The sequence below is a fragment of the Melitaea cinxia genome, chromosome 8, assembly GCF_905220565.1.
Source record: "Melitaea cinxia chromosome 8, ilMelCinx1.1, whole genome shotgun sequence".
Taxonomy (NCBI): domain Eukaryota; kingdom Metazoa; phylum Arthropoda; class Insecta; order Lepidoptera; family Nymphalidae; genus Melitaea; species Melitaea cinxia.
The window spans coordinates 10978715-10996574 of record NC_059401.1 but is presented as its reverse complement, the minus strand read 5'-3'; the positions used below and the strand labels follow the sequence as shown (position 1 = coordinate 10996574).

At 34.8% G+C, this 17860-nt stretch overlaps 1 protein-coding gene across 1 annotated transcript; it reads right to left on the bottom strand.

Moving 5' to 3' along the window:
- Nucleotides 1-10994: 10994 nt before the first annotated feature.
- On the bottom strand, nucleotides 10995-16086 carry LOC123655973 (tetratricopeptide repeat protein 8). Its single transcript, XM_045591706.1, has 5 exons — nucleotides 15796-16086; nucleotides 15320-15559; nucleotides 14619-15043; nucleotides 12670-12844; nucleotides 10995-11267 (listed from the first exon to the last, which is right to left on the bottom strand). Exons 1-5 carry the CDS (start codon nucleotides 16084-16086, stop codon nucleotides 11133-11135), a joined length of 1266 nt encoding a protein of 421 aa, XP_045447662.1. The 3' UTR covers nucleotides 10995-11132.
- Nucleotides 16087-17860: the final 1774 nt, after the last annotated feature.

Genomic DNA, 17860 nt, shown 5'->3' with positions numbered 1-17860 from the left:
CGTAGCAACCAGTAACATATGCATATGGTTTATGTTTAAAAAAATTAATCTTTTTTTTATATATTTAAGTTGATTGATGAAACTTCGTCCGCGTGGAATAGAGGCGCGCGCAATACTTGATCATTATTTTGCTGCGATGTTATTTTAAAACTGCGATATCTCCTGAGATACTCATTGAAATCGAATTATGTAAAAGGCTATTTTGTTTTAAATTAAATAATAATGATGAATAACGTATTTATTTAGATAAGGATTAATATCATGTTTATAAAAACATCTTCGCAAATAATGCATTATTTTAGAACTAACTTGGTTAGCATAAAAAAGGTTATAGTGAGCCAACCTTAAAAAATAGATATAATTATGCTGTCGCGAACATTTTTTTAAGAACTTTTAAAGAGGATCTATTTTGTCATACATGATTTTTGCGAAACTTTAACTGTTTTCAAAAGGAAAAAAGAACTCCCGGTTTTGAAACATTCATCATTGGTGCTCCGCTCCTTTTTAACCGACTTCCAAAAAAGGAGGAGGTTCTCAATTCGATTGTATTTTTTTATGTATGTTACTTCAGAACTTTTGTCTGGGTGGAGCGATTTCGACAAAAAAATTTTTGATCGAAAGGTGGTGTGTGTCATTTGGTTCCATTTAAATTTATTTGAACTCTTGAAAATCCGCAATAACTTTTTACTGGGTGTACCGATTTTGATAATTTTTAATTTAATCGAAAGCCGATGTTTGTCATGTAAATCTTATTGAGATCTGATCACTACTTTTTGAGTAATCTTTGATAACGCGTAGTTACTTGACTATTTTTTCGTCGATCTACAATGTATTACTCGTCGATGTAATTGAAGTCGGTTTTTTTTTTCGTTTGCGAGCAAACACAATTATTAAGCTGCTCTTTTCTTTTAATCCAATTGATTGTTCGTTGGAAGCTTGAAACACCATTTGTTATTCCAAAAGGAATACGCCTGAACTGGTACAAATTTCTTAGAGCTTCAAAAGCGGTAAATTTCCTTTCTTCGGGTAGTATAGGTACTTGATGGTACGCGCTTTTCAGGTCTATTAGGCTGAAAAATATATCGCTTGCCACTCTCGAAACTAAGTCCTCAATGTTCGGTAAAGGGTACGCGTCGAGTTCTGTGTAACGATTATTTGTCTGAGAGTAATCAATTACAAGGCGTTTTCTATGAGTTTCGCTTTTTGTTATTAGTACTTGGGCCCTCCACGGTGATTTACTTTCTTCAATCACGCCCTCTACTATAAGGTTTCTGATCTCATCTTTAATAAATTCACTATCCTCTTTGCTGTGCTTTCAAGACTTGATAGCAATAGGTTTGCAGTTGGGAGATATATTCACAAAAAGCGATACAGCTGGTACTGATGCTTCAGCTACGTTACATACAGTGGATGTTTTGGCCCACCGAAAGAGAACTCTAGTGATGAATGTTTTTCGAGGATGTCATGGCCGATAATAATATCAGCACAAAGATTTTTCACTATAAGAAGATTCACATTATCATATTTATGATTTCCGATTTTTAGGGTTTGCCAAGTTTGACCTTCTACTTGTGAAGTGTGATTAAGAGAGGCCATAGAAATAGCCTGCTTGTGGGATTTTCGTTTTCAAAACCGTCAAGCGGAAATATCTTCAGTACCTACTACCACAGAATTTGTAGGTTTAGAAGAGCTTCTGCAAACAGTGGCGAAGTGCCCCTTCTTGTTGCAGAGCTGACAAGTCTTTTCGAATGCAGGGCAGTTCTTACGAGGATGTATTTGTCCCCCACAAAAGAAACATTTTCGTCGTCGAGGGTTATTAACAGAAGAGCAAGTCTCGTCGCGCACAGTTTGTGATTTCGGAGAGATTAATGTTGGTTCTTTTGCGGCAACAGCATTTAAAGATACAGTATTGAAGCTTTGAGAGTTGATCTCTGAAGTTTCTAGAGAGAGTGCTTGGTTGTAAGCTTGATCAAGTGTTAGAGTTAAGTTTTCTAAAAGCCTTTGTCTGATTTTATGCGATGATATACCGGCTATGAAAGCATCACGTATGTTATCGTTTTTATTTGTTTCTGCATCAACAGCCGCAAAGTCACAATCTTTAGAAAGTAGTTTCAAAGCTTGTAAATATGTGTCAATACTTTCTTTTGGTCGTTGTTTCCTTATTGCTAATATGTGTTTAGCAAAAATCAGATTTTTTGGTTTTATATACAGTTTTTGCAGTATTGTGATTGCTTCATCGTACTTCCTGGCTTCGCTTACATATGAGTAGATATTAGGTGATATATGATTTACCTATACTTTATGCTGTCCCATTTTTCTGTTGGAGGAGCTAACTGTGCATTTATTTCTGGAGCGTTCGGTTTTTGGACGGAAATGAAGCTTTCGAAAGTCTTACGCCAGTGTATCCAAGCTCTCGTACTAGAGCTAGCTGACGGGTCGATATCAAACCTTTCAGGGCGAAGATATTTATCCATATTGCTTTTTTTATTATCTTAGCTTATTAAATTGAAATAAGAGAAAATCTTTAATGAATATAAGGTTTTAATAAGCTAAAATTAACAGCAAAATTTGTTTTAGTTACATTGGATACATTGACAAAACAGATTGACAATGACATTAGCTTATAGCTGATAGCTTCAACTAAGAAGCTTACATCAGTCGGATGTTCACAGATTTGCTCGTCTGAGCTTCGCCACTTAAATTTTGATTGGTCTAATACAGTGTTTTGTGATGAATTTTTTTTTAAATCTTTGGAGATTGGATTCAACACGGTATAGAAATGATCATGTAATCCCAAACAGAGAATCAGGTCGAATTTCCGTAATTATTTGGGGCAGGATGAGTGCGGACGGTGTAGGAGAATTGTGCTCTCTACCTCCTCGAGCGACGGCTGTAAATTATACCGACGTGCTTCAGAATGCCCTGCTACCGACAGTCCGTAATGTTTACCCGGAGCACGAAGTGCCACAATTTGATTTTGTTCAAGACAATGGTGCGATTTATAATACTAGGATCGTAAGAACCTGGTTTCGTTTAAACATTGACGTAAGGGTAATTCCGTGGCCCTCAAGATCACCGGACCTCAACCCGATAGAAAATCTTTGGGGCCTTATGGTCCAACGATGGTCGCATCAAAATGAAAGAACAAACAAACTATTATTAGTCACTGTAATTCTATTTGGGAGGAAATGCGGGGAACCGATATCTGCTCACGGCTTGTTGGTTCAATGAGGTCTCGTCTTTTAGAGGTTATAGAAGCCAATGGCGGTTACACTCGTTTCTAAATTTTAAAAATTTTCAACCTTTTCCAATTTTTTTAGAATACTAAATGTTACCATATCGACGTAGGAAAACATATTTGCTGTAAGTAGACATATTGCAATTGTTCACCAGAGCCAAGAAACTTTATTGATTTCGGAAAAAAATTAATAGTGTCAGACCTATCCATGATATTGCTACCATTTTTGAAACATAGGTTTATTTAGCTGCCAGACACTATTTGCAATGTAAATTTTTTATCCAAAGTTACTATAAGTATATGTTTGGCTAGTTACAGCAAACAGTTTTTTAAATCACCTACCTTTAAAACGCTGTAACTAAGGAAGAAAAACGTACGCGTAGATGGAAATATTATTAATTTACAGGCGGTAAATATGCTGTATGTAGTAAATTTATTTATTTGGGTACTGCAATTCAAAATGTAAGATTAAATTTATAAGTATGATTAGATCTAGAAATGCAGTGAGTCAGTCGGTAATGTAATGTTTGGTTGAAAAAAAATGTCGTTTACCATTTGTAAAAAAAATGTGGTCTTTTGAATTGTTGAAACAAAATTTGAAACTCTAATTATACTGCCGGAACTTCGTTTCAACAATACGATGAATTAAAACAGTATTTTTCTCTTATAATTATATAAGAGATAAAACGTAAAAAAATAAAATATTCAATATAAAAAGTAAGGCCCTAAAACTAGTTAGGAATGCAAGATGTAAATAAAAACATTGTATCCAATCAAAGAATGTTTATTTAAAACTAAAAAACAGAAACTTAGTGCTAATTTACCTCATTTTATAGAACGAAAGATATAACAAAATACAATTATAATTGAAACTTAACATGAAGACATTGTGTTCAATCAAAAGCATATTTAAGGAAAAGTAAATAAACCATTGATATTAAAATTATGCTATCGCGAATCATTCACATTTTTTTTCAGTCATCTTCATCGGTTTCAGGTAAACAGTCATTTGTTTTACAGCTGTACTTAAAACCTAAATATTCTTTGGCGTAAATATTTGGAATCACTTTTTTCTCTACTAATTTTTTTAAGTCATTATATTTTTGTTGGGATATTGGTAACTTAGTCAAATATAAATTTGATTTCGGCATTGCACTATTGAGGCTGCTCAATTGCACTTCAATTATTTCAGTTTGTGGCAACATTGAGTTTTTCACATACATTACATTTGGTTTACACCTTTTAAATGTAACCACACGCATCTTTGAAATATTGATTCTTTGGTTTTTCTTAAAAGTATTATTTGTTATTTCTTCAAATCCCATAAAATTTGTTCCTTCAAGTGTGGTTACTTTGTAAGGAAAGGGGTTCTTCCTGGCTATTTCTACAATAGTAGGCCATTGAGATGGAGCCCATACTATTGTTTTCTTTACTGCTCGTTCTATCACAGAATGCATGCTATCTACAGGCATATATGTATGGCCAGGGATCAAGTAGTTCATCTGAATAACTTCAAGATTAACACACCTAGATAATGCAAAGCGAAACATAGATAAAACGGTCTTATTTTTGTTTTGTCCGTAGCAGGAATCGGAATACAATAATAAGGTCTTAACTTTGACTTGAGAATCAACTTCCATTATATAATTTAGTAAACATGTCGAAATCTCATTTGCTCCACGATGGGCATCTGTTTCATTCCATATATTACAGAGCCCTACCTGCGTGTTACTTTCATAAATTGTGAAATTATACACTGATATTTTTCGGCTATAATAAAAGGCCATGTTGTCACCGTGTGGAGTATTAAGCACTTTCTGCATGTCAAAGCTGGCACAGATAACACTTTTGTCTGCCTTGTTAAGATCCTGATGACATAAAAATCGTTTGTATGATTCTTCTTTCTCTTTTATGTGCTCGTTTAACTCGTTCATTTCCTCTTCAGTTTTCACCTCGAAGGTTTTTGTGGCCAAACACTGAATACATTTATCCTTTTTTGGGATATGGAAGCCAATATTGAAAGTACTACGAAACCATTTTGAAAAAACTTTAAAAGACATAGGTTTTACATTTTCGCCGCTGCAGTGCTCTTTGTAAATGTTGTACAAGTTAGTAATATTTTTGAAATTTTCTGGCAGGTACAGTCGTGTGGAATCTTTGCGACAATAATGAGAAGGCAATAATGGCAGAGACATAACAAAAGACTTGGCTTTGGCGATGACTTCTGGTGATGTTTTATTATGACCACCGTTTTTACCTCTTTCGTCAAGTTTGGAAAAATTGTTTGTTGAATTTTGCAGTGTATACAAAATAAATCTCTGCGTCACATCGAGAGTCGCGATAAGAAATTGTTGGCAGACCTTTCTCCTTCCTTCTCCTTCATTAATAAAATATTCGTATGTGATGCTCCGCCTAGATACTCCTCTATTTTGTGACGTGTGGTTCTTTACACTTTTTTTATGAAAGCATTGAGCAATCCAATCTTTGCGCCTTTGCGTACACTTAAGATTCCTAAAATAGTTAAATAAATTTATACGCCGTTCTTCGGTTATGTTTTCACAGTTATTTCTACATTTTTTGCCAGTACATGGGTTTGGTTTCATTTTTTTTTCCTCAATAGATTTTCCTTTTCTAGTTAAATATTGTTTCCCTTTTTCCTTTTCTTCTTCATTTTCTTTTTTAATCAACGCTTTTGTTTTATTTTTTTCTATATTTATGTGCCTATGATTTGTCTTTGTTTTTATTTTGTCTTTATGTTTACCTTGCTTGCTCTTATTTCTTTTTGAAGTTTTAGTGTGTTGATCTCCATCTTCCATCTCGTCAGATGACTCTTCCTCTTCACTCTAATCTGTTGAGTCATCTGATGCAAATGCTTCATTTACTAATAACGAATCCACATCGTCTACATAATCAAGATAACATTTATCGAAATTTAGTTTTTTCTTGCATCTTTTAGGATTTATCCTTCTGGTACCTCTGTCCTCTGTTATCTGTATTTTGTTTGTTTCAGGGGATGGTAAACTACTTGGAAACTGTATCTGTACAAGGTTGCTGTCACTCGTTCTAGGGAACATTGATAGACTTGGAGATCCTATTGGCACTATATTGCTCTCAATTGTAGAACTATTTTCAGGAATAAATTGCATCTGCACAACGCCATTTGTAGCAGTACTTATGCCAGAAATCAGAGAATAGCTTGAAGATGATACCTGCACTACGTCGCTCTCAATCGCAAAACTCGTTGAAGGTACTAGAGATGGACGCCGAAACTGTAGCACGTTACTTTGAGTAGCAACTGGAGATGGGCCTTGAAGTTGCGTTTGCACGTGGCTCTCTACTGCTGCACATGTTCTAAGACCGGAGGGTAGACTTTCAGGGTCCATCAATTTTACGTTGCTTTCGATCATAGCTCTCTTCTCAGTAGCTGGTGATTTACTTTCAGGCTGTTCCATATTGCTCACAACATCACCACCTAATTCTGGGATAGAATAGAGACATTGGGTTTTGATTTGCTTACCATCATTCTCAACTGAAAAGTAGGCTTTACAAGCTGTTAAATGTGGAATACTTTCATCCAAAACATCTTCATTCTCGACGGTTACAGTAAAATCTAATTTAGCGTGTTTTGTAATACATGTTTCGTGGGTGATTTCGCAATCTTTATGCAAGTCTGTTGGGATTTCCTTCAAGCCCGAAGCTTGAAGCGGTGGCGGTATAATTTGTCTTAGTATATGGTCGGTTGCAGCTATGTATTTTTCTGGGTTTCGAAAAGTTGGAGTCAATTCTTTGCTACTAGTCATGTCCTCTTCCAAATTCCATGTAGGTCGTGGTGTCGTTTTGCAATTGTTTTGCGAAAAATTATTAGATTCATCGGTCTGTGATTTTATTGTTTTGTTGTTCAATTTCGACGGAATTAAATTGCCTTGTAGGTATAGTTCGTTTCTTAATATTTGTATTTTAGGTTTCTTTCTTGAATGCTCTTCAACAATGTCTTCTTGAAGAGGTCTCAATTCGTCCATCCATTCCCTGTGTTTCGCCATCAAAAATAAGCAATGCAGCTTAAAAAAAATATCTTGTTACCCTCGTTGGTCTATTGATTGTGATTGCTGATTATAGGTCATGAGGTTCCGGTTTCGATTCCCGGCTATGTCAAAGTGTAATATGTGGTTTTACTGTTGTGAAACTACCTCAATTGCAGCTCGCAACCGGGTTTGTGCTCGTAGTATATTGGTTGGTTCGCCACCAGTCACATTGGAGACTAAATACGTCGGTGAAATGCCTACTCCGTCAGGGATTATAGGTGTAACGATATTCATAAAAAATCTGTAGACGGACAAGTAAATTGATCATTTTTATACTTTGAAACTACCTAGAAAAAATGCTTAAACCTAATTATGGCAAATTACAAATATCTTTGCTTATATCAGATAGATTCGATTAAGATACAATACGTAAATAATTATCGACACTTAATAATAATTATTCGGAAAATTTACTTACGTTTTCGTGATATAATACTCAGGTTCAATCTAAATCACGCCACTTATTACGGATACTCAGCACACACGACGTTTCAAATCAAATGCCACGCTTATAGAGACTCAAGACGCAAATGAGACAATAACAGAATGTCGTACAAGTAACAAAGGTGCGGGCGGAGCCGGTAGCGATGCGGTAACACCGACACAACTTCAAAGTACTATCATTTTTTCAATGGCGTAACAGTAAAATGAATTGATAAATGATTTATCAAAATGCATTATCTCAAATTTCTAAAAAAATCACAGGTTTTTAAAATGCACTATGTGGTGTGAGCTTTTAAAGCAAATACGTGATGATTTGCTGTAAATAACAAAAACTAAGACTGTTCCCTAGATAAGTAGATAGTCTTACTTAGATAAGTAGGTTCCCTAAACTTGCTGTAAGTAAACGAATGTAAAAATCACACGCCACAGAAATGCTGTAAGTAGCGTTAAGTTTTTAAATGGGAAGAAGTAAGTATTTGTAAAGCAAAAAATGCAGTCTTTCTTTTGCTGTAAGTACAAAATGTCTAAAATGACTAGATTTTGGTCTACATACAGCATTTAATCTTGCTAAAAAAAATATAAGTACGGGCGTTTTCAACGGCGTATGTAATTTTTTTTTCATCGTAGAGACACACGACCCGGGTCATTCGATGCGGCTTTTTTTTCTGATTCCAATGGTAGTAAAAAGTCACTTTAGGTATTTTGTCTACTTACAGCAAATATGCTTTCCTACGTCGATATATCTATGTTTATGTTTTTTATATTAAGTATTTTAACAGTGATTGTGAAAATTTAATAATAGGATAAATCTTTTCTTTCTGACAATATAATAAAAACTTATCCTGAAATAAATTGTTTTATTGAACGCATATTGTAATTACAAGTTTACAGAAACTGTAGGTATATTTGTGGACTCGCCTTGTGCCTTTACAATTTTATGTAACTTTTTGTTTACAATTCTGAATTCACGATGTCATTGGTTCCATCAAGTATACAAGTGTCATTACAAACAGTAATAATCAATAATCAGATAAAGACGGCAATAGAAGTTGTCAGATCGATCTGCAAGCGAAACTAATCTTTATTCCCTATGAATCTGCAAGCGGCACTCAACCTTAGGGTGGTACACCACTTTCTTGGCCGACGGTACAACGTAAAATGTCGAAAAAGTCACATTCGATAAACTTTGATAAAATTATTCCCAACTAAATAATCGAAACTGCCTGTTTCGATTGTTCACACTAATTAATGAACGTAGTAAAGTAGTGAAACTAACATTTCTCAAAAACTATGAAGAATTTTGGATAAAATGACATATAAATTTAATAATTGTAATTATTGATAAAAGTTTAACATATATCTGAAATTATTTGCAGATAGCATAATAAATGACAATTTTGTACACAAAATTAACTTCATGGTGCTCTCCTGTAAAGTGCCTTTTTTCAATTTCGATATTATACGTAGGGACAGTAGATATATACGGTCGAATTGAGTAACCTCCTCCTTTTTTGAAGTCAGTTAATTAAAAAAAACATTGAAAATAAAATAACTTATCACTTTGATTTCGAAAAAGATGAAGATGCTTTTAAAAGAAGCATGCGAAAAAGTCACAAGAGATGACTGGATGAAGGTGCTTGAAGAAAGTAAAAAGATTATATTTGATGACTTTGACCGCGATATCCATATAGATACTATGACTGACAATAATTTGATTATACACGTTAGTGAAGATGACAGCGACTTCTCAAGCAAATTGGAAGATTAAATCGTTTGACATAGTCTTCATTGTTTAAGGCTTAAAGCTATGTATTTCATAATATACATTTTCCAATAAATAAAGATTTTCTATTTTATCCCTTCGTTTACATTCAGAAATTACGATTCAATTCAATTAACTGATTCATTAAAAAAATATTTACAGTGTAAATATTTATTGAATATATTGAAATATAATTCCTATGAAAAATAACAACATATAAATTAAATTGAATAACTATGCATAACAAATGCAATAAATATTGTTACTAAATGTTATTTATTTTACATCACTAGTCATGATGAATTAACAGGTGTCAGAAACGCTATTCTTAGACCGCGATTTTCTAAATCCTATGGTGTCTGGAGAGAAAAGGCCGTTTCTTTCAACAAACCATTCTAACCTTTTATTAATAATTGAATGAAGAATTTTACATAAACACGAAATTAGAGAAATTTGTCGAAAAGTATCTGAATAAGAACCTTGCGTAGGAATAGGAACAATTGAAATATCACGCCACTGATGGGTGTAATTTGATACAAAAATTCTATTATAAAGATCAAGTAATATAGTTTTAGCTATTACTGGCGAGCATATAATCATAGAAAATGAAATATTGTCGTACCTACATTGGTGCAGTATCATTAGCTTTAATACATGCATGCTTCTAATTTATGTAACAAAATTTCACGTTCCAAATCGTAATTATATGAAGTAAAGTTTGGTGAATTTCGGCAAGTAAAATTAGGACATAAGCTATGTAATAATTTATTAACATTCTCTTCACTGATCATGGATCTTTGAATTTTATATCCTTTAATTCACTTCATACGGTTCCACACCTCCGAAGTTGTTGACAATCCGTGTAAAGATGAACAGAATTTTCGCCATGCCGCACATTGGGCAATTGTAATAAACTTCAAGGAATGTTTTATTTTATCGTTTAAAATATCTACATTACGTGGAGTAGGGTTACAACGAAAATTTCTCAATGCTAACCGACGAATAGCTACGGCTTTTGAAAGCTCTGGAGTCCAGTATGGTTTTGGAATTAATTTATTGTGTGGGGTAAGACTAGGGAATTTATTTGTCTGCAGCCTCGTTCACATAGCCAATAAATAAATCGTAATATTTTTGAATATCATGAATAAAATTGAATCCAATAAAAAGAAATTCTAAATATGTTCGATAACCAACCCAGTCAGCGTGTTTGAAATTACGTTTCTTTAAATGATTTAACTCACTATGTATTGTAGTATTTGATTTAATAATAAGATGATCACTGCCTAGTGATTCATTTGAAACTAACCAAGAAAAATCCATAGAAATATCTGGTTTTATTAAAGTTAAGTCGGGATGACGTATAATATTTTCATTTAGTTGAAGTCGAGTAGGCCTACCGTCATTAAGAAAGACAAGACTAGTTTAGGAGAAAGGTTGTAAACTATAATTTATAAATAATAAATATGTCTAATATTTGACATTTGGTTTTTTTATTATCTTAACATAGATACACAATTGTATTAGATTCTTTTACTATGAAAGTTATTTGAATGCACGTAAAGAATTTAGATGAAAATGACAATGACAACACGAGACGCGCTAATATTTAAATATCTCTTCGAGCGTGATTATTGCGTGCGCGCAATTCCAGCGTTCTTAGAGCTCGGCGCGCGGGTCCGTGCTCGGAGCTAGCCACGCTTACGAGCAGGCAGCGGCGGGCGAGCACCATGTCTCCGGTCGACTGTGGAGTATTTAATGATCACTATTCTTATTGGAACATGTAGGCATAGGAATATTGAGCGCTTGGAGACAGATTGGGATGACTTTGGGTCTAGTGCAGGGGTCGCAAACAGAAAATAGTTTTGAACCGACTTAAAATAATTGTGTTTGCTCGCAAACGAAAAAAAAACCGACTTCAATTACATCGACGAGTTATACAACGTAGATCGACGAAAAAATAGTCAGGTAACTACGCATTATCAAAGATTACTCAAAAAGTAGTTATCAGATCTCGATAAAATTTATATGTGACCACATGATAAACACCAGCTTTCGATTAAATTAAAAATTATCAAAATCGGTACACCCAGTAAAAAGTTATTGCCGATTTTCAAGAGTTTCCCTCGATTTCTCTGGGACCCCATCTTCAGGTCCTGATTTTATTATCATAGTACTAAACTAGGGAAAGCTTCTTTCCAACAAAAAAAGAATTATTAAAATCGGTACATCCAGTAGAAAGTTATGCGGTTATAATACAACTTAGGTCGACGAAAAAAGCGTCAAGTAAAAACGCATTATTAGATATAACTCGAAAAGTAGTTGTTAGATCTCAAATAAATTTAAATGGTACCAATCGACACACACCACCTTTCGATTAAAAAAAAATGTCGAAATCGGTCCACACGGTCAAAAGTTCTGATGATGATTCTAACATACATTAAAAAAAATACAGTCGAATTGAGAACCTCCTCCTTTTTTGGAAGTCGGTTAAAAAGGAGGAGGTTCTAAGAATTTTCGATTGCGGGAACAGATTTCGATGATGATTTAAAATCGAAAGGTGGTGCGTGTCATGTGGACCCATTTTAATTTTATTTCGATCTGACGAGTACTTGTTGAGTAATATCTAATAGTGCATATTTACTTGAACATTTTTTCGTCGACCGTCATACATTCATTCGTCATAGTCATTACACCTCATAACTTTTTGGTGGGTTAACCGATTAACCGATTTCGATGATTCTTTTTTGTTATCCTTAGCTTGTGCTTGTCGCATAATCTCATTTATATTTTGTTGTTAGTTTAGTTGTATTACTTGTGCAGTAGGTTTTTTTTCGTTTGCAAACAAACAAAATTATGTGTAATATAGAAATAAAAATAAAATGTTCTGTAGTCATTAAATATCTATATCTAAAATCTAAATCCATAAAATGTTGTTGTAAAGTTGAAGGTCTGCGTTTGAAATCCGTGCCGATAAATATACCTTTCCTTGAATTGTACCTAATTGAAGAGCTTACACTCACGGGATTTGGGGAATTCTCATACTTTCCGTATTTCCGCATTATATAAAAATGGATTTGCACAAAAAACCGCTCGGGATTCTATCTCCGAGAGAGAGAGATTCCTTTGATTAAGATTTAACGTACCAATGCGACGTGAGCTAAATTGAACCAAATGTTTGAACAAGTTTCTGGATTAGTGGCATAAAAGATCGCCTGTCGAAAACATGGCAGTGTTAGGTCCCATTGATTACAGTAGAGACAACATAGACCGAGATTGTTATAAATCTCTGGACCGGGAGGACTCGTTGCCAGCAGCCTCCTGGAATAAATAAGTTTATATATAAGTTGTAAATAAATAAGTTGTATAGTATAGTAAGTATAAATAAGTTGTACTTGACTAAGCATTTTTCGACTCAGTTCTGACTATTTAAGGCTTACCATTTATTATATTATTATGATTTTATATTATGTAAATTGAGATTTTTATTGTGACAAAATCAATGATTAATTGTAAATGTGGTATCACATTAACTAACAATAGTCGCCCCACTCACAAACAAATGTATAACAGTTCAAGACACATTCGCTACAGCAGCATTCATTATGAATCTGTCAAGACACAACTATCTACACAATTACATAATAAGTGGGTAATAATCATATACCCAATGAATTCCTGAGTATACACGAACCTTGCTGACCTGCGGATCTTTGCTGTGTGATTACGGCAGTAAGAATATAGCCACACCCTCTATTCCCGTGGGTATCGTAAGAGGCGACTAAGGGATAACACAGTTCCACTACCACATTGTAATTAAAAAAGTAGACCTATGGCGGGATAACCAACCAACTGCTGGTTTTGAAATACACAGGCCGAAAACGGGCAGCAGCGTCTTCGGTGCGAATAAGCCAGCTCTGCGGTCACCAACCCACCTGCCCAGCGTGGTGACTATGGGCAAAACACATGAGTTCACGCTATTTTTGGCGCGAGCTTGTGGAGGCCCGCGTTCAGCAGTGGACTACATTAGGCTAAAGTGATGATGATAAAGTGATGAATTGTAAATGAAAACTTAGGGTACTTATTTTAAATTAACTAGCAATACCCGTGCGAATAATTCGCACTAAATAAATGAAAAATTCACCGACCGTCAATCATATTGACGTTGTTTCAAAATTAAAGCCGTCATAAATATAATTTTAACCTTATATATATTAATACGCTAAGGTTAAGGTTAATCATTAAAATTACATATAAGACGGTTTTAATTTTGAAACAACTTCAACATGATTAACGGTCGGTAAATTTAACTTAACTGAGGTAGGGCACAGCAGGAATTTCCTGCTCAAAATATGGAGCAGCCCGACTGGGGTAGTACCTCGACCTTACAGAAGATCACAGCAAAATAATACTGTTTTCAAGCAGTATTGTGTTCCTGTTGGTGAGTAAGGTGACCAGAGCTCCTGGGGGGATTAGGGATTGGGTCGGCAACGCGCTTGCGATGCTTCTGGTGTTGCAGGTGTCTATAAGCTACGGTAATCGCTTACCATCAGGTGAGCCGTACGCTTGTTTGCCGACCTAGTGACATAAAAAAAATCCTTATTTAGTGCGAATTATTCGCACAGGCATTGCTAGTAATTAAGTAATTTACAAAAACAAAAGTAATAATATTTTTTTTGTTGTGGATGCCGGTAGAGCAAGAAATTATCTATAAAATGATATATAATTTTTGTAAAGTAATTCTAAGGTTTTTTCTAAAAACGGAGGCAAGCATTTCTTAACCTTAGCGTATTAATATAAATACTAGCTATACCCGTGCGAATAATTCGCTCTAAATAAGCATAATAATTATCACTTTACAAAATTACAAAAAAATATTTATACGTGAGTTGATAATATATTTTACCAATAGAACTATTCTATACCCACATATACCACTTGTCGGCTATTTTTTACAGTTGTAAAATTTTCGAAATAACGTAGCTATCTTTTGTATGTAGATACTAATCTACTGAGCCTACATATATTGAATAATACTTATAGCTATTTACATAACTAGGCTATATTAAACTATTAATTTTAGAACCAAAACTACCTGTAATATCTTAATGCAATCTCTGGTTGATCGTTGTAAAAATTATACATAGCAATATTTGCGATCGCCTCCATATTAGAAGGGTCTTCAGTCGCTATTATACGATAATAGTTAACAGCCACAGCGAAGTTGCCCATATGTGCATGTATTCGTGCTTGTTCTAGTAATAAGGACACATTCATGTGAAATACTAAAAGACCTTGTTTACAAACTTCCAGTGCGGAAAGAGGCTGATTGAGACCAACATACATAGCCACCAGCCGTAAATATATTGTTATGTGCTTGTTTACTCTAAGCGCTTGCCGTAGGCATTCCTCTACATTTCTGTACATCCCTAGGGTTTCGTAGCAACGAGCGAGAGAAAAATTCCACCACCAGTCGTTTGAATCACTCGCCTTGACTGCTTGGAATGCTACATCCATGGCCTGAAATTTTTTAAATAATACATTTTTTTGTTTATTTTTAATACAATAATTAACTTTCGGGACTTATCAGAATTAATTTTGGGTATTAAGTTTGGTTTAGTAATAAAGGTTGCGCTAAAAAGTCGCGAGCTCGAATACTTTGCGCAAAACAATTAGTACGATCACCACGTTCTGCGTGTTCAGGTTTTGTGCTCTTTTACGCAGTATTTTTCTTGACACAGGATATTATAGCGAGGTTCGTTTAAGTAAAGCGTATTATTTATCTAGTATACAAACCTTACGAACGTTACATTCACAATAATAAATATATTCAAAAAGAGTTTTAGATGCTGGAACAAACAGTTTGTCGTCTTTTTCTATAAATCTTAAGGTTACTGGGGCGTCTGAAATGAAAGAATTTCCGCTTGCAAGGGCTGTAGCGGCCCGGGAGGCGCGTGATGCAGTGTGGAGTGTACGAGCAGTGCGGACGCGAGCTGTGCCGGCGCGGGCAGTCACTGTAGCTGTCATAGGTGCTTCCTATAAATAATCGACATAAAAATTCAATACAATGATGGTGTTCTATTGTACCATCTTGTTCTTAACTGCAAAATTTTCTCAAGTTCAACAATAATACTTAGTATGCAAAATTCTACAGTGTAGTAATATCTGTAGCTCAGATATCAGCTTTAATATATAAATGAAGTTATGTTTTGGCAAAACATATGTCTTACGATTACACCATGCTCAAGGATTAAAACTTATGCTACCCTTACTTTACTTGTAGAGGCACTGTGTGCTGTTTTCACTGCTCTCTGAAATGATGTTCCAGGTCTAGGTGTTTTCGAAACCGCTGTTGTTGTCCAGTCGTCAACTTGTGGAAAATAGTTGACTTCTTCGTATCCATTACCTGCTATTTTTGCTTGAATAGTCATAGCACGCATACGAATGAACTCTATCATGCGATGATTTTTGTCTTTCAAAACCGTATTGCATAATATCAAACATTTATCGTATTGCCTTGTTGTATACAGATTTAAAATTTTGTAATCGATTCCCATCTCCATTTTTTATTTATAAGTAATTTGTTCTAAATTAAAAACTGTTTACTACTTGTTAGCTACATTCTGTTTGCTCTTATTTGTTGCCATGCAACAGAGCACTATGACCTGTTTCCGTTTACGATGTTACTTGTTGGTAGTCACCGGGCAAGTCAGCATGTCCAGAGTGATGCAAATATCATAGCCATTATTATTAACCGATTTCAAAAAAAGGAGGAGGTTACTCAATTCGACGTATATATATATATATATATATATATATATATATATACGTCACAGCTAGTATATATATATATATATATACTAGCTGTGACCGCGGCTTCGCCCGCGTTGAAATCAGTGTGTCACAATGTTTTCCCGGCAAACTTCTAGTGAAACTCTCATCAAAATCTTCTTAGCCGTTCTGTAAACCTTCCTCTTGTCAATGGTGGAGCCCTCTCTCCAATGGTGAAACCGCATGAAAATTCGTTCAGTAGATTTTGAGCGATTCGATCACATACACTTTTGGGGGACTTTGTTTTATAATACACTAACTGTTGCCCGCGACTACGTCCGCGTGGTTATGAAGATATGGATTATTATTAAGATGTTTAACGCAATTTTTTTTTATTAAATCACTTGAAATGCTTATCAAACTGAGTAACTTTTTAAAAGGCACAATTTAGTATAATTTAATAGTTATTTTTATAAAACCTCTCTATACACCACATTTTTTGTTTTATTTTTAGGTTGTATATGTTTCATACAAACTATCAACCCCAATTAAACCCCTTTGCGGTGGAATATCGTAAAATCCGTTCTTAGCGGACGTCTGCTAACAATAACCTATCTCCCAGCCAAATTTTATCTTTTTCCATCCTGGATGGATAGACCATCCAGCGGTTAGTGACCTTTCTCTTTTATATATATATATATATTGCGATGCATTATTTGGACACCTCCTCACCATCTATAGAGCATATATTTTAAATTTCAAGTCTCTTGCTTCAAAAACATAAGACTTTCATACAAATTTCCGACCCCCGTTTTATCCCATTAGGGGTTGATTTTCATAAAATCAGTTCTTAGCGGATGTCTACGTCCTATAAGGAACCTATCTGTCAAATTTCAGGTTTGTAGCTGTTATAGTTTCGGAGGTTTCGTGATGAGTGAGTCAACCTACCATCCCCCGTTTCAACTCCAAAAGAGAGTTGATTTCTAAAGATACATTATTTGGTCACTTATCTACAATCTATAGAGCATACATTTTAAATTTCAAGTCTCTTACTTCAAAAACATAGGACTTTCATACAAGCTTCCAACCCCCGTTTTATCCCCTTAAGGGTCGAGTTTCGTAAAATTAGCTCTTAGCGGATGTTAACGCCCTATAAGGAACCTACCTGCCAAATTTCAAGTTTGTAGCTGTTATAGTTTCGGAGATTTCGTGGTGAGGGAGTCAACCTACCATCCCCCGTTTTAACCCCAAAAATGAGTTGATTTCTAAAGATACATTATTTGGACACCTTTTCACCATCTAAAGAGCGTACATTTTAAATTTCAAGTCTCTTACTTCAAAAACACAGGACTTCATACAAACTTCCAACACCCGTTTTATCCCCTTAGGGGTCGAGTTTTGTAAAATCCGTTCTTAGCGGATGTCTACGCCCTATAAGGAACCTACTTGCTAAATTTCAAGTTTGTAGCTGTTATAGTTCCGGAGATTTCGTGATGAGTGAGTCAATCTACCATCCCCGTTTTAACCCCAAAAGAGAGTTGCTTTCTAAAGATACATTGTTTGGAC

Coding starts and splice junctions, on each gene's coding strand:
- LOC123655973 (XM_045591706.1), bottom strand. CDS start 16,086: ATGGAGATGGGAATCGATTACAAAATTTTAAATCTGTATACAACAAGG. Junction 12,845..14,618: donor ATTGCATTAAGATATTACAG/GTAGTTTTGGTT, acceptor TATTTATTCCAG/GAGGCTGCTGGCAACGAGTC. Junction 11,268..12,669: donor ATTTAGCTCACGTCGCATTG/GTACGTTAAATC, acceptor AATACTCCACAG/TCGACCGGAGACATGGTGCT.